Source organism: Epargyreus clarus, unplaced genomic scaffold (assembly GCF_041222505.1).
Source record: "Epargyreus clarus isolate Ecla_fem2 unplaced genomic scaffold, WU_Ecla_fem_2.2 ptg000007l, whole genome shotgun sequence".
Lineage (NCBI taxonomy): Eukaryota > Metazoa > Arthropoda > Insecta > Lepidoptera > Hesperiidae > Epargyreus > Epargyreus clarus.
The window spans coordinates 14,064,097-14,087,714 of NW_027332215.1; the positions used below are offsets into that span (position 1 = coordinate 14,064,097).

Below are 23,618 nucleotides of genomic sequence, written 5' to 3' on the forward strand. Positions count from 1 at the left end.
TTCTGAACCGGTAACCGTTCTCTCTGTGTTTTCGGCCGAAGCCGCGACCACTCCCGGTTTTGGTGAGGCGGGTTTTTGTTAGGGCGGCCATTTTCGCGGATCTGGCTGGTTTTTTCGCGGCCTCCTTCGGACCGCCATATCAATTATAAGGGAACGTAGGCTTGCGTAACGCGGTGAAAGGCGCGCCGGTACCGAACCGACCCGCTACGTTTGACGGCCCTACGAATATGTATGACCCACGTAATAACCAGCAAAGTGTGTACATAAAAATGTCTTGAAGTTAACAAACGAATGCCTAAAAGCACACTTTTTAAATGCCTAAAAACTCAATTTTTGGACCTGATTTTAGTACCGGATTAGGTACTACAAAAATATCTGATCAGTGTCACTAAAACAAGTGTTATACATCAAATACCTAATATTTATTTTAAGGGGAAATAATACCCAAATATTCAAACATATCATGTTATAATATTCGATTTGGTTATTTGGAAACCGCTGACGATAGAGTTATGCGGTTTTGGTTCCAGTATAATAATCATACCACCATTTTTTTTGCACTAATTACATCACCGTAGGTAATATTATATTTTATTATTTCCGCGTTTATTTGAGGAAATCGGTTTTCACGTTCCATTTATATGGTCATTTTATGGTAAATGTAATCCATGTCTGATTTGAAATACTATTGTATTATGACATTGAAAATTTTGTACCGCATTGACAAAACAATGGGTTTATGGCTTTGACAAAGTTTTATTAATAATGAACTCCGTAAAATTGTAATATATTTGAAACGGTACCAATGGAACATACAATCGGTTGCCTTGAATTTAAAACTATAGAAGAATACTTTATATTTCTATAAGTTAGGTAAAAATAAAGCCTTACTACAAAATCATATCATTTTTTCTAAGAATAAAAAAATCGTTTATACAACAATAGTCTTCAATTCTGATTAATAAATGCTTATGATAAGTCTAAAAACGTACATATTAGACAGTCCTAGAATTCGTCAAGCCTTTCTCAAAGTCATTGCATAAAACGATTCATTTAATATTGTTATCGTATGGAATATCGCCTCAGTAATTCTCAGCACCAAGGCACAAGGCGAAGAGAACACCGATCAGATGGTGCGGGGTTATTCTGATGTCAAACGAGCGGGAACGCACGTGAATGAGCACACGGTGTGCACCAGAGTAAGGGCGTCACGTACCTTGAATTACGTGATATTCAGATTTTACGTATCACTTACGTACTAAAGTTAATTAATATTCGTTTAAATCATTATCTTGAATTAACGTTATTATTTAATGGCAATATGATTCAAAATTTGAACAACAATAGTCTTCAATGCTGATGAAAATTATTAGGTTGTACTTATTGATCATAGAATGCGTCAGGCCTTTCTTAAAATCATTGCATAAAACTATTCCTTTAATATTGTTATCGTACGAAATATCGCCTCAGTAATTCTCAGCACTAAGGCACAAGGCGAAGAGAACACCGATCAGATGGTGCGGGGTTATTCTGATGTCAAACGAGCGGGAATGCACGTGGATGAGCTTGAGTGGGCACCAGAGTAAGGGTGTCACGTACCTCGACTTACGTGATATTCAGATTTTACGAATCATTTACGTATTAAAGTTAATTAAAATTCGTTTCGAAATAACTTAATAAATTTATCGTAATACGATTCAAAATGATCTACTACTTTTTGGTTTTTCAATATGTTTAGTTAATTAACATATTAACAGTAATTGTTTAGAAATGCCAGTAATATTAAATTTGCTTTTGTGAGCAACTATTCAAACAAAATTTAAATAAGGATTTTAACTCGTCTTCTCAAACAGGGTAGGTACCTAGTTACGAATTCCAGACCTCTGATTTTTCAAAATGATAAGCTTATTAAAAATCATTATTACTTGCTGTAATGGAAGGAATACATTGTACTGAAATCTACTCACCTTCTTCTTAAAAACATTTTCAAAGGTTCTTAGAGAGTTCTTAAAAACATTTTCAAAGGTTTGTGAAATGTACCAATTCGTAAATTGCGAGAGAGATGGACTAGTCTAAAGTACTGACACTCTGAGAAGTGATCCGTGCCCAGCAAATTGTACGTTGCCTTAGAATTAAAGCATCCATCTACCAACAGTAAGTAATGTTGGTAAATATCTAGATGGTAAATATGAAAGTGCATATATTTGTATGTATGAACGTAATGCGGTTCTGTATCCTCGGATAATGCGGAACGCGGGGGCGGCTGGGCGTGACCGCACCCACACCGCACATCTCGGGATTTGTTTTTATTTTCGCAATATTTTGTTAATGGAATTATTTTCGAGTATGTAGCGGTATCTCAAATGTGGAAGTAGAATGTTGGTAGGTACGTATGGTGATATAGTATGTATATGTATGTAGAGGCATATGAAAAAATAAAACTTACATGAAAAAAAAATATTACTTTTATTTTTCTTGTTGATTAGACTGTTTAATTTTTGTCCTAGTCACATCTTTAATATGTTTATTGATAGGTTCGTTTTTTTGCAATGTGAAAATAGGTGCTATTCAAATAATTTTGAAATAGAAGGTTGTTGAGGTGAAATGCTTGATGTGAACACTGATATGGACATCCAATTTAAAAATTGTAACTCACGTATTTTTATAACGGTAGGACTTCGAAGTGAACTGTATTTTTTGTTAAAAAATCAAGATTCTGTCGTACAAATCAAATTATTTTCCCATATGAAAACTATATACTATTGAGAAACAATGTGAATTTAAAGTGTACCTATTTTCTAAATGTTTTTCATATCGGCATTGAGTTTCGTATCAATTTTCAACAGAAAGCATAAAGCTCTTGTTTGTGGAATCGTTATTTCGTATTGAGTTTAACAGAAAATAAAAATGGGGAACTATGGAGCCCGAATTTTAACTCAACGTCAGTTGTATATCCGGTTGCTGCGCAGAGTTCAAAAGAGATCAAATTTTTTTGGCGTGAAAATGTTTTATGAAGGCGCTGTTGGTATTCCGAGCGATGCTCATTAATAATTTTCGTCATTAACAGTTAGGTATTTTCGAGGTAGGTAGGAATTCTTTTCACGCGCCTCTAGTTCTACTACATTCCGAAACTTCATAACGGCAAAAACAAAACATGTGGGTATTGTAGTTGCAAAAATAAGAAACGTATATTAGTCCTAAAAAGCAGATAAACGCATATAAATATTTATTAGGGTTCCGTACGTACTATAGGGTATCAGCGAAACGCGCCGTCCTTCCGACTGGAAAAGAGCTTTATTTTTTGAACTGTAAAATTACAGACATATAGTCACATACCAGGCTCTTCACTTTTTGTAAAATACTGAATAATAGAGATAATACCAATAAATGAATAATTAAAAAGTTTAATCCTAGAAATACTTAAGTTTTAGACAGGTTCCGTCGCTTAATAATGATTGTCATTATTCTGCTCTACATCTACCGCCGACACGGAACCCGTTGATTGCGAGCCCATCTCGCACTTGGCCGGGTTTATTTTTTAAACATCATATTTATTATAAGGGTTGCGCCACAGAACACAAGTCTATAATGACTGACATTCTAGATAGTAAAGTTTGCACAACACAATAAAAACTGAACGCATACGGCGCGCAGTATCTCACACGCGACCGAATTTATTGTTTCGTCTTCAGTTCTCGGAACACAATTTTAACGTACTCAGCAAGTTAAAAACTTTTAACAATAATCATTTCGCAGTGCATTGAACTAAAAAATATTACAAATAAAAAGTTTCTTACATTTGTTTGTTCGTATGTTTCACGTAATAACGGTTGAAATGATTGTAAATTGATGATTGTGAAAAAAAACGTGCTTCTACGTACAATACCTATTATCTAAATGGTTATGTTTATAACGCAAATGTAAATCTTATATATATTAAATTCTCGTGTTCACTGTTAGTTACTGTACTCCTTCGAAACGCCTTTACCGGTTTTCACCAAATTCTGAGAATCGGCTACTATCTATTTTTCATACCCCTAAGTGATAAGGGTTGTTCACCCTTAACATTTTTTTAATTACATGGTAACACAACGTTTGCCGGGTCAGCTAGTTATAGATAAATCCAAGTGTAATCCAGTCTCTTCAACTGCTAACTCAAAAAATGTTCGTGTAGATACATAAAAAATTGGATCAACTCATAACAGAATGTAATATAAAAACAACACAATTAATTAATCCGTAGGATTACGCATAAAACTCACATTATAACTGGTTATCACACGTGGTTTCCGACCGCATCGACTCGGCGCTCGGTATTTCAATTTTACAAAATTTACATTTGTTTTTAATATTAAAATAAATTTCGGACTGTACTTCCGTAAAGTTTATATGTACGTAGAGACAAAATATAATGATATATGACAAAATATATCATTATGGTTTGCAGTGGTTCATTTGCTTTTTAGTCAGAGCTTTAAACATTTCAATGTTTTAAAATCAGAAATATTGTTTTTCAGTTTTTGAAAACCTGTTTTTTTTAAACTCATCGTATTCCCGGAAAGTACGTGATGCAAAATTCACGGAAATAAAATAAACAATATATAGGCAAATTCAATAATAACCAGGAAAACATACTTCCTTGGAAATCCCTGATATATTTATACCACTAAAAAATTGTAAAACTGCGCAAAACCACAAATGATCGTTACTAGAATTATAATTACAGTTTTCGTTTAACTTCGACTAAAGCCAGTCAGTTCGCCCTTACTTCTTCAAGCAGTGTGACGATAAATTACCCACTAACGGGAGAACAAAAAATAACGCTTCCTACTTCAATAACGGGAGCGAAGTAAATTATATGTCGTAATGAAGTTGTCGCATCTGCTTCGGGGGTCACGTGGTGTCACCTTGTATTTTTTTTGGTTTGTGTTAGTAGTTTTCTACCGGTCGGCCTCCTTGCTGCACCGCCATAAATTTTATATAGCCACGTCTACGGCAACCCGTGATTTATTTCCCGCCAAAATATGTGGCCGGTATTTTTTTTTTTAATTTCCTTTCGGCCTCGGACATTTCGAGTAGCGTCCGACGATCATACCGATATGGTGGTTGCGTTCCGTCGCCGACGGTAGTTGGTTTAAAAAAGGAATGTTTTTTATTTTTACTAAAACAAAAAGCCGTTTCGATACTTTTAAATTTTCCCTTTGTTCTTCGTTTTTGTTGTGATAAAAGATAACGATGTCACGAGAGCTTTAACTGAACTTTTGGTTTTTATAGCGAATACAATATTATACATATACACCGACTTATTTATTTCATTTACTTTGTATTATTTATTTGTATTTTACCTAAAATACGTATATGTATAGGTACATCGTACACATTGCGTCAAATGAAAAACATCTGTCATAAATATCCTAAGTACTGTCTACATTTACAAGCGCGCGTAAATATTATACACACAGGTAATGAATGGTAATACAGGTAACTTCTGTGTACACAACCGAAACAACTTCCCTTCACTCAAGGTCTCACTACCCGTCACTCGGCTAATGTGATATCCATGTTACTTCGTTTTGTATGCGCCGCTATCTCACACAAGACATCTGTATCAGTGGCACACCGACCCAATAGCTTTATATTGAAGCCTTATTTATTACTTGAACCTCTTTCGAATTTAGAATTAGGACATTTTGTTTATGGAACTCGGAATCAGGATGTTCCTTTTTTAGAAGCAAAGTTGTTAGCCGCTCCGATTAAGTTATAAATTACATAGGCAAGTGAATAACGTATTTATTTAGCCGCCGTTATTTTGTAAGTTGTAGGAGTACAATAATGTTACTTTCATTTTTGTTCTGTCAGTGTGAGTACAGAATTATAGAAGACATTGATATCTCCTTTTGTTTTTGGGCTATGCAGGGTGCCACATTAAAATAGTGACGTGCCAAGATATCGATACTTATCGTATTTGTAAAGTTGTAAATAGATACCACATTAGAAACAATATATTACTATTTTGATTTTAACGAGAAATAAAAGTTACTAGTTTTTGTCCTCGTTAAAGTGAACAGTAAATATTACTAAATAGTTTTATCAATTAATTGATTTACTTAAATAATAAAATACGCAACAACGAGCGATTATTAAATAATATTAGTTGGGTTGCAGACTCCTTTGTACGTATATAAACAATAAACATATAATATTTAATGGTATACTAAACAATTAAAAATAATACTAACAATAGCATAGATCTATTTGAATGATGCATTCTAATAAATATAATTCAGGCCGAAATATAAAGTGATCCTTATCTTATGAAATGTAGATATAGCCCATCACTACTACAGGAAACATTTAGAAATTATATCATGTCCGTTTCGATATCTATGGGAATTCCTCCGTAGTTTTAATAACAGTAAAAATATGACCGGCGCTCGAATCGTTCGCGCCACTTGAACGCGTGTGAGTTAAGGTCGCCAGTAGCGCCCCCTGCTGGCATGCTATGCGCCACAACACATGCGCCGATTAAATTAATAATTTTATTCCTACACACCCGCGCGATACGCTGACAAATCCAAGAATGCTCCTCAATGACTTAAGGGTTTTATTGTAATATGTACGTATAAATTCATTTCAACTTTCAATAATTATTCATTTTCAACGCACCTTCCTTTTTATATATCGGATATTTATTATTTTCGTTGTACTTCTAAATCTATGGGTTTGCAGCATCATTCATGAAGAAAAAACTCTAAACATAAAAATGTTAGTGGCCACCGGACGAGGTGATATCGCGTAGGAAATCTCGATTTTTTTGCCGACCTTAAAACATGAATGGTGCGTACGATTTATGAGATCACAATGATCTTTTTATAACCTACCCAGTTTTTATACGTATTTTTTCAGAGTTGCGTGTTATCTTTGTACATTTTGTGTCTCAATCTATTAATAATGTGTTCTTTTAGCAGTCGCGATGCTTTTTCTTAGGCGATCTTATTTATCGATAAGATGATCTGTCAGACGTCACTGTCTTCGGACGAGAGATTGTAATGTTCGTAAATAAAATAGTAAATAACTGTAAATTAGGAAAGGTGCGATGTCGTAAGTTGTCTTATTATTTCGACAGGTTTAATTATATTTTACTTATAATATAATATCTATTTGCACTAAAACGTCTCAATCGAGTGCTAACTCGTATTGTGCTAAGCAAAACATGAAAATTCTGTTGTATGCAAATCCTTCTTTGTTTGTTGAGAGACCGTATCAACTAGCTGGTGCACGAGCGCCCCAAGCGGCTCCACACCAACCAGCGTAGTGGGAGCTACCGCCACCCCCTATTGTACCGCTTCACTGTAGCAAGAGGAACACTTTAATAGTCTCAACGGCTCTTCGTAGTTTTGTCTTTGGTTTTATCGTTGACAGTTGGTGCGTAAATCATGTCGAGCAAGCACAAACGTTCCGTCAACGCGACGGATCTTGACCGTGATCGGTGAGGTGCCGCCTTTATTGCGTGGACAGTAAAGTGTACATGGCCTGTTCGGTCCGTTCCTCTTCAATTATGCCGGTGCAGGTGGACCAGCTAAAATCCAATAAAATGATATAAAATTATTACCGCACGAGATTCACTTAGCTTTACGGTTTTGCGTATTGCATCTGTTTATATTTCGCTTTGTATATAAGGTTCGTGTTTGTAATTCAAAAGGTAAATCTGTTATAGTAATGTTAAATTAATTTACTAGTTTTATTTTAACCACTAATATGTGGTAGTCAGTGCCTATTGTTACTGTAATCTATGTTTTCTAGTAAGTACAGGTCACTTTGTATAATTAATTAAATCTTATGAGCTGGTAACATAGTAGACCACGTTGCCCTAGTATTGATTTAACTTAATTTAAGCTGTGATGATTACTTAATTCCTTATTGTTTTATTTTGGATTATTAATGTGCACTTTACGTCTTACGATTTATTGAAAGGAGGATTTACTCTTCTAAATGGCTATTTTTCGCAATGCAAATTTAGGGAAGTAGTTGGAACAGTCCGAGTGCGGTAGATAGGTAGGTATGTTGTTGGGTGCCTTTCGCAAAAAGTAAACATTCTCCTCGGTTACGAAGCGCACGCTGGCGAGCGGCGCATTTTACGCGAATCGGGCGCAGCGGCCATTAGCTCAAGTAAAATGCTCCAACGGATCCCTGCATAATTACCTTTGGGGCTAATTGTTCGCGCGCAAACCACGGAACCGGCCAAGTCGTGAACACTTTCAACGGCTATTTATTATTTGTAATGAAAATATTCAGCTGGGGATATTTTTGTTTAACCGTAGCTACCAATAATACGGTCTAGTTTCCGCTATACTATTAACGCGAATAAAATCACTGGGTAGGTGTGAGGTAACTTTTTATTTAACGAGTTTGTTATCTAAAGATTTTTGGGTACGAAAAGGTATTTTTTATGAATTATGATGGTAAACTTTTTGCAGGGAAGTTTAGATCAACCGCAATCGTTTTTCAATAACTAGCAAAAACATTTATAACAGTTTCTAAAAAAACCAATACAGACGGTTCGCTGGTTTTGAAAAAGAAGAAAATATTCACCAGAACGAAAATGTGAACGTTCGTGTAAATTCGGTCCCAGTTTAGTGAAATCGGCTTCTTTCACAATAACGTTTTGTTGGTATAAAGTTACTCGTGTCGTTTTCTTGTCCACGTATGCCTGTGCTTTCGGGATATTTATTGGCAGCAGTTTTATTGGTCGTTAAAGCCGCGTCGCGTCGTAGTTCGCCTTCGCCGTCACGGATACGTCACGGTGGGACTGAGAAATTGTAACGGAAAACAATGTGGACTGCGTGTTACGATCGATTTACAAAATACATTTACTCTGCATTTGTGATTTTTACCTTTCCTTTGCGGTACTATTTATGACGGATTACCTGATTTGTGGCCTGACGACATTGTAATGCAGCAATTGGATCAAATTCGTAATTCTATAAATTTTATGATTTATTAATTCGGGAGTTATAGCTTTTAGAATTGTCCCAGCCAATCGGGGATATACCTATACCTGGTAATTATAAATTGAGTGTAAAGTTTTGTCTATGAAAGGAATTATATAGAGTTGCTATTATAAATACCTACCTTTGTATAATCAGATGAAATAAATACAAAATGTATATATTCGGGCGTAGAACATAATGCTAACATTAATGTGGTAAGAATCAATGTTTATATGATTTTCTCCGAGTTATGTTTAGACTACAATAGGCAAATAACCCAATTTTGTTACAGATAATATAACTAACTAATGTTAACTGCACTTCTGAGTTTACGAATTTAACAATTTTCGTATCGACGAATAATTCTGATATGTACCATATAGAGATATGTAGGTATATAGGAAGGATTATATATCCTTTCTAGATAATTTAACTAGTTTGATGGCACACGTAGGTAAAAGTATATAAATACAAAAAAAACCCTAGAATGAAGTCCTGCTAATTTCCCGTATAAATAAGACATTTTAGTCCATGAATTATAATTACAGTAAACGCGTAAAGTATGCACTATTTAGTAAAAATAGTGTTTACTTACAAATATGTGGAACGCAAACGACGGTCGGAGCGACGTGACAGAAACAAAAAATTGTCTTGCTACTTCGTAGATTCCTTAGAAGCCTTAGTCCTTAATGAATCATTTTGTAACAGCGAATTAGCAATGCGAATTGACTGTATTAATTTCTTTCTGTCCTAATTGTTCGCTGTGTTAATTCCTTTTATAATTGCTATGAATGTATAGTACTTCAGTACAAAGCCAGCGTCCCTGGACCCTTATATCACCGCCGTGTATTGATATTATGTCAACTTGTTTTTACGTTTCAAATTCCTCGACATTTTATGTAACTATTGTATGTAACCAAGCCGGTCGTTAAACACGAGTACATGCATGTAGCACATACTGAGAGAATTAATACATTATTTAAGTAGGCACTTAAAACATTGCGGAGTACAAGACGGAATGATATCTCACTTTTTTCCTTAGAATGACAATGCATAATTCATAATCGGTAGTTCTCTTGTTAATACAAAACGTCTATATGAGTGGACTGACGATAAATATTGCGCCTTCGTTACTTTGCGAAAACATACATTTTGCAATTTAACTGGGCTGTGCTTACATGACGCTAGTTCAATTCAAGTATGTCAGTTTCAGTTCTTTATCTGTACCTGCAATTTTATTTATGCTCGGTTTACATGGTGCCAGTATAGGTATCAAGTCAGGTATGTCAGACAGTTAAAAAGGTACTTTATAGCTGTTTATACAATACCAAGAACGTAATATGTAATTTAAAGCTATTAAGAACAGCGATTACAGCGACTAGTTTCAAGTATCTATCAATATTTTTTATTAAAGATACCAGGTTTAATATTTATTTTATGTACCTACATACAATGCTGTTTTATTGTCCTGTGACACTAATCTTTATTAATTAAGGCTACATTGTCTTTGTCATCTGTTATATTGGATACATAAATACCCCATGGATTTTATTTTCAAATTGTATTATTCGTGAAATTCACTATTCATTCTTACATGGTAGACAAACCTACCTAATGGTGACAAGACAAATCCTTGGTTAAGAAGCATACTTAACTTACTTAAGTACTTAATAATACTAAAGTTATGGAAGATACTTAAGTTTTATTTTAAGTATTATTTACTTAAACTCTACTTACTTAGGCAAGATTATACTTTTAACTAGCTAATTAATTTAAATTGAAAAAATGAATATTATTGAGGAATCTTGGTATACTAGCGTCATTTAAACTGCCAAAGTATTGAAAATTTTTTTATACGGACATTTTATTTTCTGGATAATTCAATAATGTTTGAATTTTCAACAATCAAACAAGTCAAACACTACGAAGACAGGAGATTTGAAACGTAAAACGTCACTCACACGACATGTTATGTAACATACACGACGATGTTTTGTATTTAGCAGCATCACTGTTCTCTTCTCGTACCAGATTTGAATCCCGAATACCTGGAGATGGGGTTCCGAGGCGGCGGCGCGTTGGGCTCCACCTCCCGCACCAAGCGAATGCGCACCAGCTTCAAGCATCATCAGCTCCGCACCATGAAGTCCTACTTCGCGATCAACCATAACCCTGACGCGAAGGACCTGAAGCAGCTCAGCCAGAAGACCGGCCTCCCGAAACGAGTGCTGCAGGTAAAGATTGCCATAATGTTACTTACCTGACTCATGATATTGTGTTTCCCGTTCCTCGATTTTTGTTTAAGTAAGCGCGTTTTTAAGTCGCTCCAAAATATCTTAAATCATCACGTTAAAACTATGCTAATTGACAAAGTATCGGAACAGTGGAATTCAATTCAATCGGCAAGTTAGTGTGAATTCAGTTTTATGATTGTAGAATCCTAATCCGACCGGTATGTAAAGCTAATGCGAATTTGATGTAAAGAATATCCCTCGATTGTATTCCTATCGTGTTATCAGTTTTGCGGCTTTGCGAAAGTATTTTGTATTTTCAATCGATGTTAATGTTAGCTACGGTTTGTTTTTCTATAACACATACATATATGTTTCGTTTTGAATTGGCTTAGGTGTTGTATACTTCTATGTTCCTAATTATTACAGTTTAATGACCTCCTTAGACATTTACAGTGTGTAATGACCGCCGCTGAAAGTATGGTGAGTATTTTTTTTATCTACTTGTGAATGTGTGGCACTCTTTGTGTACATGATGAATGACAGTAATGGGCTCTGTCTTTTATGTACCACGCTTGATGACTGCAGGTGCGTAGATAGCATACATTTTAGACGTACATTTTCGGCTTATACTAGTGTCGCATGTTTTGCCGTTTTCCTTATCGGTGAATTAAACACGTGATAAATAAATTAAAATTAAAAAATTAAACATTAACTACAAAACGCCAAATATAAGTAGGTACCTACCGTGAAATAAATACGTGTAACTTTATGTAATACGATATTTTTTTTCTTACTAATCATTTTCTATGCACAATTCTCCGCTTAATCGCTTTAAGGGTTGTTAAGTTTTGATCGTTGTCCGTAAGCCTTAAAAGCGCGTATCCAAGCGATACGAAATCCCTTTCAACTGCCATGGTAACGAACGAACCGCCATATGCGGTCCCAGTGTTCTCGAACCTGCCGATTTTTCGGTATATATGTGGCAAGTGGCAAATTTTAAGAAATTGTAATTATTAAAACTTTCCTGGTAATTTAAAAATATTTAGGGATGGAGTCAGTTTACTAAATCGATAGATAGTCAAGTATCAGCGAAGAAAAAAGATGGTCGTCAGGACGGAATCTGTGAAATAAAGGTATGTCAAGGAAAAAAACGTCTCCAAAATTGAATATCGTAATATTGTTGTGTCATATACCGATTTTGGGTACGAATATACCGATTTTAATGGGCAACTCTACCGATTTAATTTCGTTTCGTCCGAGAACACTGTAGCGGTCGGTCTAGCAGTTCAAAACAAACGATTTCACTGGCACATCTGCCCCACCATTACCAGAAGCGCGTACTAATAGATTGGACATACTTCGGCGTATCTTTACAGTTTAGACCTTTATATTGCTTTTAATTTGTTTGCGGTACGCGGCCCTTTAATGTGGATCTTGCACGGTACCTTCAAAGAGCCCTCCTTTGTTTTCGTAATTACAACGTTTTTGAGATCTGGCAACTCTTTCGTAAGACCTGTATTGGAGGTTTGTTTCCGTGTTTGTCGAACAAAATGCAAAGCAATTACCGGCCACGTGTTCACATTTTTAAATGCTCGTTCCATGAAATGTTAAAATTATTGAGCTTTTAATATAAGTGTTAAGACATTTAAATAATTTGAGTGAGGCGCGAAGTACTTATTAACTGGTATACGGTAAGCTCCTTATTTTTCTTCAACTAATAAAAATTATATTCAAGCGTTAGTTGCGGGAATTGAGGAAAACGGAAAGTTATTTAAACGCCGATCGGGTGTCGGGAAAAAATAAAATGCTGATATAAATACGTGGGTTGTGGATGTGAACTTTAAATGAAAAGTTACTTGCAGATCAGAGCGACGAGTTGTTACATAGCGAAGTAAACTCAATGTCGGCTAGTATAGGCTTTATTCTTTTTATGATAGGGTATATGTAAGTGATTGCTCACATTATCGCTACTAGGTTCTTTTTATGCCATGGTGTTACCATTTATCGACATACCGAGGCAATCCGGGCCGGGCCGGGAGGCAGATAGCGCGCGCCGCATAAATTTCTCCTCAACCAATTATACGAAGGAGCCTCTCTCCCTCCAACCTCCGAATATTGATCGGGATTTTTTTTCGCAAAAAGCTTACGACTTGCCGTCGCCATTTTGTGAAGATAAGAGCTTTTTCGTTTTTCGAACACCGACTTTTGGCTGGACGCTCCCGTGGAGAAATGCTGAGGCATATTTTTTATTTTTCGAGATATTATCGCTTCGACTCAAGATTAAAGATGTGAGAAATGCTTTACCAACGATAAGATTGTGACATTTCAAAACGCTACTCTCGATTACATTGCTGCTCGATTTAGTAAATTAATTTAGTTAAATTTAATATTCGCTTCTGCGATCCTCGCTTGGTCAAGGTTTAAGTAAAGAACGATAAAAAATATGTTTAAATGAAAAATCGAGCTTCATTCTCTGGTATCCTCTCTCATATTTAACTTTTTGTTTTGTTATATCGTGGATTAAGTTGATTTTATTAAGCGAATCACTCGCTTTGATATTTAGCGAGAGGTTTTCTTAATTGGATTAGATTTTATTTGCAGACTTCAACGCAAATACTAATAAGTCGTATGTAAAGGTTGTAAATACATTTAACTGTAATTCTTCCTTTACAGTCATTTGCAAATGAAATATTGAGACTTAGGATTTCTATATTTATTGACTACCGTGACTTCCCTCAGCCTTTACAAAGACCAGTGAATAAATGTTTATGTAGTTTCGTATAAATTGGTAGATATTTATTTTCCAAACCAATTCTTCCCACGGCCTTTTCTATGCACGGTAATGTGAATCGCACCTATTTAGGGCCTCTGTCATAATTATCATGATTTCATCATATTTCCTTTACCGGTGCAAACGTACTAAAATTTGATTACTCAACGTCGAAGACAAAATCACTCTTCTCCAAGTCCGGTTAGCCTTTCCAGATAAACGTTGCAAAATGTAATAAATTTCCACCATGAAACTTGCTCCTAAACTTAAACGTGTAAGTTTCGAGCCTGTAAACCAGAGCTGAACTGAGCTTAATAAATTAATCGCATAAAATTGTAGCGCTCATTAATCAACCGGGGTGCGGTTGGTGCGAGCGCAGCGTTTCCGTCGGATATCAAATTTGTGGCAGTAGGTACTCGTATAAACGTGCGCGAGAAGCGGTAAATCTGGTGAATATTAAGTGTCGCGTTTGAGTAGAGAGCGAGATGGGCGCAGGTGGCTCGGCCAGTCTCACGCATGCGTCTAATTGCCCCGGGCGCCCCCGTTATAACATACGCCGCGTCACCGAAACCCCGACGCGGGCGCATTTAGAACAAACCGCGCCATATTTCTCTCCGTGCGTCCGCAATTGCGTGATTTGTCACTCGCTCCGTTTGTATTTTTTTCTCTCCTCCTGAAAAATGAGTCGGGTTCAAGTAGCGCAGCGTAATTAGTTGATTGAAAAAGTGCCTTTCCTTGTTCGGGCTTGTTCCGCGATCAATCCGCCCGTTCGCCGTAAATGCTACTGGACTTTTTAATCGAACGATCAATTTTATCGAACAGTCGCTACTTCGAGGTGACGTTGGATAAATTGAATTATTTTATTAAAGTACTAAAAATTCATGCAACTGTTTACTTACTTAAAGCATAGGTTTAAGTTTGCTGTCCATCGATAAACCTATAGGTACCTATTTCAAGTAATTTCTTTTGGTAAATTAATTTTACTGCGCTATGGATAATTGATGATAGGTATTTTAACCTACCTATGATAGAATGGGCTTTTAGGTCAAAGGAGCACTGTGAACTTCTTATTTTGCCTACACCTTCGTAGGATTTTTACCGTATATCGTCTTCTTTCATAACGATCAAACGTTTAATTTAGACCGAATTGTAAACGACCGTGATTCTATTTTAAAACCGTTTTCATGCCGTGATTACGAGCACTATAAAGATGCCTCATGATGGCACACAAATAACCCGAGGAACGCAGAAGGCGACCCACCCCTGCAATTAGTAGCGGATGGTCACACCTCTCATTCGGCGAGATATAATTTTACTTTCTAAGTACATTTTGTGACAATAATAAATGTGACAATCCAATTGAATTCTGGCTCTAAGGAACGTATTTTAGAGCTTATATTTGTGTAAAGTAGGCCGTAAAGATCACAATCAAACGCTCTAGTAATTAGTACGAACGCATCGCTCTGGGACGGTCGGTTGGGCAGATAATTTCCGCCGCGATTTCAAAAGGCATCCATTTGTCATTTGGTCGCGCGTACTCGCGCCGAGCGGACGTGCCGCGTCTGTCTCCTAATTTATTCAAATATTATTTATATAAGGAAAAGAGGACTATTAATCACATCTCTTCAGTTTTTATTTACACATGTGCAGAATGTTTGAGCGCCTTTGATCGCGGTGTTTGTTTGGACATTTATTATGGCCCCTTACGGGCTTCATTATACGTACAGTTGACAATATTTGTTTTATTTATTGTTAATAATATTATATTTGAGTTGTTGTACATGTGGCTTATACGTTAGTTGACATATTTTATGAAGTATATTATCGGTAATATACTTCGGAGTAGTGGTAGAGTGTGAACCCTACTATTCGAAGCTCTGAATGTTCGGATTGCAAATATTCAAAATGCGGATATTTTGTACAAAACCTATGTAAATTTGTTGAGATTAAGTTTAAATCAAAAAGTTATTTACGTTTGACTATGAAGCTTTAGCTTAACGATCTATCTAACACCCTTCATTGAAATGTTTCAGTTTTAGGTCGTCAGCGTGCAAAACACAATTAACGCGATTTTATTATTTTTATGTCAAGAGGGTGTTTTTCTAAACTTAAAACAAATTTATGGGGTCACAACTCTTGTCTCTTGCCGCCATATTGAAAAAAGAGGAGCAAATCATTCTCATGCTCTATCAGGCAAGCTATTCATAGCACACAAAAATTGTAAGAACAATTATCGTCTCAAATGGAATTATCTACAACTTTGGTTCTATATATTTTGTTATAAAACCTAAAGAACGAGGTTAATATGGAAATATAAGAAGCAAAATTCTATCTAAGGTTTATGATCTATCAGATGAAAAAAACAGAAAAAAAACAGGTCAATTACCTGTTTTTTAGTCAAATCATGTGTTATCTTTACTGGAATGAGAATGAGACAAAATTACGTAGATACTGTAAGCTTACATAAGCTATACTAGTATGTCTTTAATTACATTCATTATTAAAACTTCGAAGATAATATAATGATATCGTCTCAAACTTTATTCGCTTCCTAACTAATGATTCGTTATTGTAAAACGAATTCACATGCCTACTCATAAAACGAAAAATTACAAAGCAGACAAATGAGTTGTGGTTTAAAAATATTACAACGGCCATACCAATTAGTAATATTTGGAGCCGAAATATTTCATGTTCAGCTGAATATAACTGGAACGATTCGTACAGATCTTTCGTTAATGAAACATTCGTAGGAATTGATCGTTAGCGGTTAAGCTCGAATATTTGAAAATCACGCTTTCCCGAGTTTATATTTTTAGGGTTCCGTACTCAAAAGGTAAAAACGGAATGCTATTACTAAGACTCCGCTGTCTGTCCGTCTGTCCGCCTGTCCGTATGTCCGCCTGTACGTTTGTTCGTCTGTCACAGGACTCTATCTCCAGAACCGTAATAGATAGGCACTTGAATTTATACAGAGTGTGTACCTATAAGGGTGGCCACTATAACAACAAACAGTAAAAATTTAAAAAAGTTGAACATAAAGGGGGGGCATCAAAGATGCCACTATTTTTTGACATTTGTTGCTTTATCTATCGAACCGTAATAGTCAGACAGTTCAAACTTTCACAATGTATTTACTTCAGTGTCTGCTATAATAACAAATACTTAAAATTAAAAAAAAACATAGAAAAAATTGGTGGTACGGAACCCTCAGGGTGCGGGTTCGACTTGAACTTGGCCAATTATCTCTATCTCAAGTTTACATTTCGAAGCAAATTGAGACGTAACATTTGATGAGAAAAGTTATTTTCAAATGACACTCGGCTCGATGTGACGGTATAACAAATGACTTGTCCAATGGCATACCTCTGCAAACTTATTTAAGTCGCTCGCAAGAATAGCACTCGTTGCTTTCAAGTGAAGAGAGCAAAGCGATTGTGGATACTGCTTATGGATTTTTTTTTATTTTTACATTGAAGTTTAACTCAAACATAATTATTTTAAGCATTATATAGTGTTGAAAATTTTGTGAGTCTTGAATTACTTTATATTATAAAGAAATAAAATACAATGTAACACCAAAACGGATAATTTACATAAAAACTACAATATAAATAAAACCCTATATGTATCTTCGTTTATTAGCAAATATCTTACCAACAAATTTGTCATTGCCACTAAAAATAACTTTAATTACATTGGTAGTCTTGTCCTTGAGGTAAGGCGTTCATGTATCAGTCATATTATAGGTACATTCAAAGTATAAATATAATTTGAACACAAGTATTTTGATTAATGGAATTTGCATACAAGTCTCTTGTGAGAAACATGTGTAAAGAGTCTTTTGTTTCTAATAGTTTTACTGTGAGATGAGGACAATAGTACGAAACGGACTTTGAGGCACGTAAATGATGAACCATGCCTCGCTAGCACGCAACGACGCGTTGCGCTTGTGTTTTGCAGCCGCCTCACATTGTTTGCTAGAGAATTTAAAATATTTCTCGTGGGCTTCACAATTGAAAATATTTTTCGTTTCATGACTTTTCTCATTGTTAGGCTTACTCGTGTAATAGATAGCAATGTTGTTGAGATAATGAGGGGCAGGCAACCACGAAGCCCTCATTATTTGACGATTCTTGTTAAGTATCAATTAAAGCGAGAGAATTAAATTGTGCCTACAAAGGAATTTTATGGAAGACTGGCATGCACGGCATTCGCTTAGATTTTAGCTTCAGCGCCATTTGCTTCTATTATTTATATCACATAATACCATCTCGACTTATGATCTCGACACGTTTTTGAGGCAAGTTTGTCACGAACAGGTTTTGCGAGAAGCCTTAAATAAATAAGAGCGATAAAGCCGAAATATGATTGATTGGAGGTCTTCGTTTTATGCCTCGTGTTACGCAATGTAAATTTTACGTTAATGTCTTTTTTGTTGATAATTCGAGCGTGTTTGTTGTCCGAACAAGTTCGTTCAGTGGTTGGGCATTTGTAGGTGGGTCCTTAGCCTTTGATGAGGCCGTTTAAAAGTTGAATGAGTACAAGTTGAATGTGGCGTCATTCATAACGAGTACATTTTTCTAGGGACCACCGTGCTCCCGTCTTATCTCGGCCCGACAGGGACGGCATGTGCGGACGTGGGATCATCAATCGTGCGCGAGCGCATGTCGTCTACTGCTCTTTTCGCCCATTTCTCATCTGAATACCGCTTGACGCTATCGTCTCACTTCTCATGTTATGATGGATTTATGAATAGTCTGACAGACGTGGGCGGCATGCGGTAATTAGTTCCGAAATAAAAAAAAAATACAGTCACATCTATGTGTAGGTAATAGGTACACTTTTTGCAAACCTTACTTTGCTTATTACAAATCTACCTCTATTTGTTACAAACTCTATAAGTAGGTACATTGTTGTAAGTAGGCTATTGCGTATTTCAAATCTTTAAAAAGCTTTCAACATGAGGTAAAATGAATAAGAATCATGAATAATAATAACATTAGATTATATAATATCCATCCACAGAGTTATTACCTAACTATGTCAAATAATATGGTCCTATGCGCACGCGCATCATCAATCCATAATTGAATGCATAGCTGTCGTGTCAAGGTTCAACGAAACTTAATCGAATTCCGATTGATTCGTTTAGCTTTTAATATGAGCATCCTAGTGTATAGTTTTTTTAAGCGTAGATGCGAATAAAGACGCGATTATCTAAATTTGGCATTAGGCAAGACGGCAGCGGCCATGTCGCGGGGGGCGGGGCCAGCGGGCGGCCGCGCGCCATTGGCCACAAGAATCGCGCGCGCTGAACGTTCGCGTTTTAAATAATACGCACGCCAAGAACTATACGAAGGAAGTCAAACTTTGCATGCCCGGTATTTTGATGTAGGCAGGTATTTTCAGTAGACAACAGGCCGTAGGCTTCGTTATTTGATAAAAATATTGAATATGTGACGCCAATAAAGTATTTAGAAAATGCATAGAAGTCGTAGGTAAATATTGAACCTGGTTAGACCCAAATGACTGTGAAGAGTTTATGAGTGGTAAGTTATCAATTGCATCATCTTAGTCTATTGAGGAAGATACAAATGAAGAATGATTTACGTTTGCTCATGATCGCAACTGAGAGGTAGGTAATGCTCACAATTCCAGAATTAGGAGAATGCCCACATTCTCATTCCACCAAAAATTACAGTTACAGTTTTTGGTCAGCAGTGAGATCGGTGAGGAACAAGGTGGCGGAATGCATCGAATGTAGTGCATGTGGCGTTGCGGCGCGGTGGAGCGGCGGAGCGGCGGCCGCTGGGCGCGCGGCGCCGGGGACAGCGCGCGTCACGCTCGGCGGCGGCCCGGGCGCCCCGCGGGGTAATCTCGCTAATTACAGATAAAATCTGCACTTCGGAACGCAACCCACAACGGCAAATCCGCGGAACGCTCTCACGTGCCCCACAAAAACGGCCGCAAAAATGTGGAAAAGAAAATAATCGAGCTTCCGCATCCAGGCCGAGTCGAGCGGAAGCTAATTACACCGAATAACGTCGGCGGATCATGGACGAACATTCGAAGACTTCAAACTTGGCGCTGGACCTTTTTCTCGTTTTGCTGCGCGACCCGTATTCTTTTTAAGGCGGGGCGACTTTTTGTTCGGTCCGCGACGTTTCGATGCATCGCATTGCGCTAGCTTTATTTTCTCGACCGAAACCAATTTTATGTTTTTTGTTCTCAGGTGTGGTTTCAAAATGCCCGAGCGAAGTGGCGAAGGATGGTGACGAAGCAAGAAAACAAGATGGCAGAGAAATGCTCGCCGGACGCTTCTCTGGAGATGGACATGTACCACGGGCCGATGGGCTCGATCCAGTCGCTGCCGCCGCACAGCCCGCCCTACAGCGTCATGGGCCCGCCGAGCCCCAACTCCATGGACTGTCCATAGCCCCACTTTTGCGCCTTATGAGCGCAACCCAACGGGCCATTACCATTGAACATGTATCATCCTTTCGCGCTCTATTTGAACGGTGGAAAGCCAGAGTGAAACGAACTCTTTGCTAGTGATGATCAGGCGATAGCCCAATGTGTAGTGTGTGGACTTTATACATAAATATCGGAAATGACTTTACACGTAACCAGACTGAAAATTGGCCACAATTTGAAAATTACGAACTTAAAATATGTAGAGCAACTCATGTATATTATTTAATACGTTTACATAAATTTGTAGATGAAATAGTTGTTTGTTCTAGTGCGTGTTTCAGATTGTGGCTTTTTCGTGTATCTTGCGTTTAAAAAGAAGACATTCTTCTTCACTGATCTGAATACGAAATCTCACAGGTTGTAAATTTAAAATAGTTTATCATTGTAGTTATCGCTAAATTATTTGCTAATACCTTCTTATTGTGTAATGTTATTCTAGCCTTGCTAGCACGTTCAAATGTATAGTACACCCGCTAGTATATGCGGACGTTTTGTTTGCAGGCTTTGTATACACAGCTCATGTCATGTGTTTATTATTAATTTGGACATTGTGCATATCCGTCCATTGCGCTACAAATTCTGCTTGAAGTTGTAACATACACATTTTTCTTATTCAAAATTTAACTTATTAAACGTAATGTTTGTATATTTCGGCGTGTAGACAGTCATTGATTGGACAACTCATTACGCATTGTATATCACTCATTTAGAGTAGTCTCAGGTAAAATTTCGTCAATTGGGATGTACAATGAATTCAATTAGAAATCCAAAGTGGGTTTTTCATCAATGTACAAAAATGTATGATATTCTGATTTATAAATACTTAGTAAATATAATCTCTTATACGTCACCGAATACTGTTAATACCCGCGTTGTGATCGGTGATAACTCTTAGATACTTATAAAAATAGGGTTCATCGAAGGAATACGATGAAAAATGGTTTTCTATTAATATATACTATTTATTTATTGAACATTCACTATTTAAATTAGGTGATAAGCTATTTTAAGCATTATATTATAGTTAAATGTGAAATTTTCCATAGTGTATAATATAGCGACGTAGTGTTAGATGGTAAGTAGGTTAAGACAGTGGTTAGGGAAACCTTGCATACGTGGCTATCCATTTTGCTGGGAATCATTACTAGGACCTTCATGTTGACATAAGTATGTATAAGCATTACCTAGGTATAATGTTTTCCAGCTAAGTACACACTGTTAGTTCCTTTTTTGTATAAATATATTCATTATTGAAGTAATTATTCTCATTAGCGTACGGGACTAGTAGCGACCGACAAAATAATCTTTAATCTTACTCGATTCGTAGACATTGTCATTACCTACGGATATGGGAAATATATGTAAAACTAAGTAAGCTGTGGTTAGAGTCCGTTAGAAACTGCTAAAGCCAGTCTTGCATACGGTAGGTAATACCTGTGTGACAAGCAATAACAACTCGTTAATAAAAATATTTCCAACTTTAAGAATTACTTTTTCTTTTATTAACTCCACGCCCTCAACCTCTACTAACGAAGAATCCGCACAAGTAAATATGCAAAAATATTAAAACCATCCACACACTTAAAAATACACAGATAATCATTACTATTTATATCCACTTGCAAACAAGTACTGTGATATGTAACTTAGTTCCTAATGAAATTCTAAGATTTTCTAAAATTATTCTAAGAAGGCTTAGAAGGGGTTTAGATCCCGCTAATCCAGTGTGGATTGGTAGTTCTTAAAACTTTATGAAGCAAGCTGTCCTCATGTTTTCCCACACCATTAGGCATAGCAAATTATTATTAAAATGAATTAGGTATATAATCATAATATATCATATATCTTTGTATGATGACTTTGTTACAAGTAGATATAATGCAATTATTTATCCAGTCGATAATAAAGAACTGTAAATAATTTTAAATGTGGTATAGATGACAGTATATGGGAATATACAGTACTGGAGGCACGGCAGTGCCTCCGCCAAGTCGAGCCAAAAGAAGCGGCACGGCCGTACCGTCCTTTTCCCGCAGCAATTTGGCCCATTTTTGACCCCCTGTAACTTCGTTTTGAATTTTTCTGGATGAATTTCGGGGACAGCAATACTACCTATCAAAAGGTATGTTAGATAACTCTTCACATTCAGACATTACACACAAGTTCAGAGACGCACATTTATGAGCATGTAATGAGCTTATATAATATAATGAGCTTAGGTAGGTTGCTAAATGCAGCAAAGGAACAGTTAGTTTAAAACACGAAAAAGAGTAAGGAGACTCTGGATATATCTATACTAATATTATAAAGAGGAAAACTTTGTTTGTTTGTTTGATTGTAATGAATAGGCTCAAAAACTACTGGACCGATTTAAAAAGTTCTTTCACCATTCGAAAGCTACATTATCTACGAGTAATATAGGCTATATTCTATATGAAATATATTTGATAAATAGATTTTGAGGCGGTACAAAGTTTGCCGGGTCAGCTAGTTAAAAATATACAGATATATTTAAGTACTATAAAATATAATTGATGTCATTCTTGAGATAAAGGAAAATTAACGATACCTTTTACTGTAACTTTTATCAAGAATTTAAAAGCTACACTACACAAAATAAATAAATTTAGGTAATATGCAGTTACATAGAAACATGTACAAATGTACATACAAGCAAAAACAATACACTCAATGTAAGTCGGGTAATATATCGACGATGTAGTAGCAATAACTCGTATCTCAATTTTTCACGAAAAAGCGATTTTTGCATATTTGGACTTAAAATCACGTATCAGGTCGTCCTTAAGACACCAGGTCCTTAGGTTCAAAATTGAGCAAAATCTTGAGTTTTTTGAGTTACGAGTTATTGCCAATTCGTCGTCGATATTGTGCCACTGGGATTCAGAGCGTAGTAATTTGTAAAGGCTGAGAGAGCCTAGCGGTATTCATTTCGGCGTCCTGTATCTACACAAACTGTGGTTCCAGGTTCGAATACGAGGTAAGTAGATGTTCTTAATTTCAAATTTCAGTAATAAGAAACTCAAAGAGTAATGTCAATTGATATTGTATTTGATACTGGTCAATTCACTTTAAAATCGAACAAACCTTATCTACTTGTAATATTTGAATATTCAACTTAATTATACA

The 23,618-nt window shown here is 36.2% G+C and overlaps 1 protein-coding gene across 2 annotated transcripts in view; it reads left to right on the plus strand.

The window, feature by feature from the left end:
• Bmap-A (apterous A) overlaps nt 1-21,961 on the plus strand; it is a 79,585-nt gene extending 57,624 nt beyond the window's left edge. Inside the window, exons 5-6 of one of the 2 annotated variants that reach the window (XM_073074764.1) lie at nt 11,022-11,224; nt 20,230-21,961. In XM_073074764.1, the coding sequence (XP_072930865.1) occupies nt 11,022-11,224; nt 20,230-20,433 (407 nt within the window). In that variant the 3' untranslated portion in view covers nt 20,434-21,961. The remainder of the gene's footprint in view (nt 1-11,021; nt 11,225-20,229) is intronic. The other variant, XM_073074766.1, reaches the window with a different exon arrangement.
• The last annotated feature ends 1,657 nt before the right edge of the window (nt 21,962-23,618 follow it).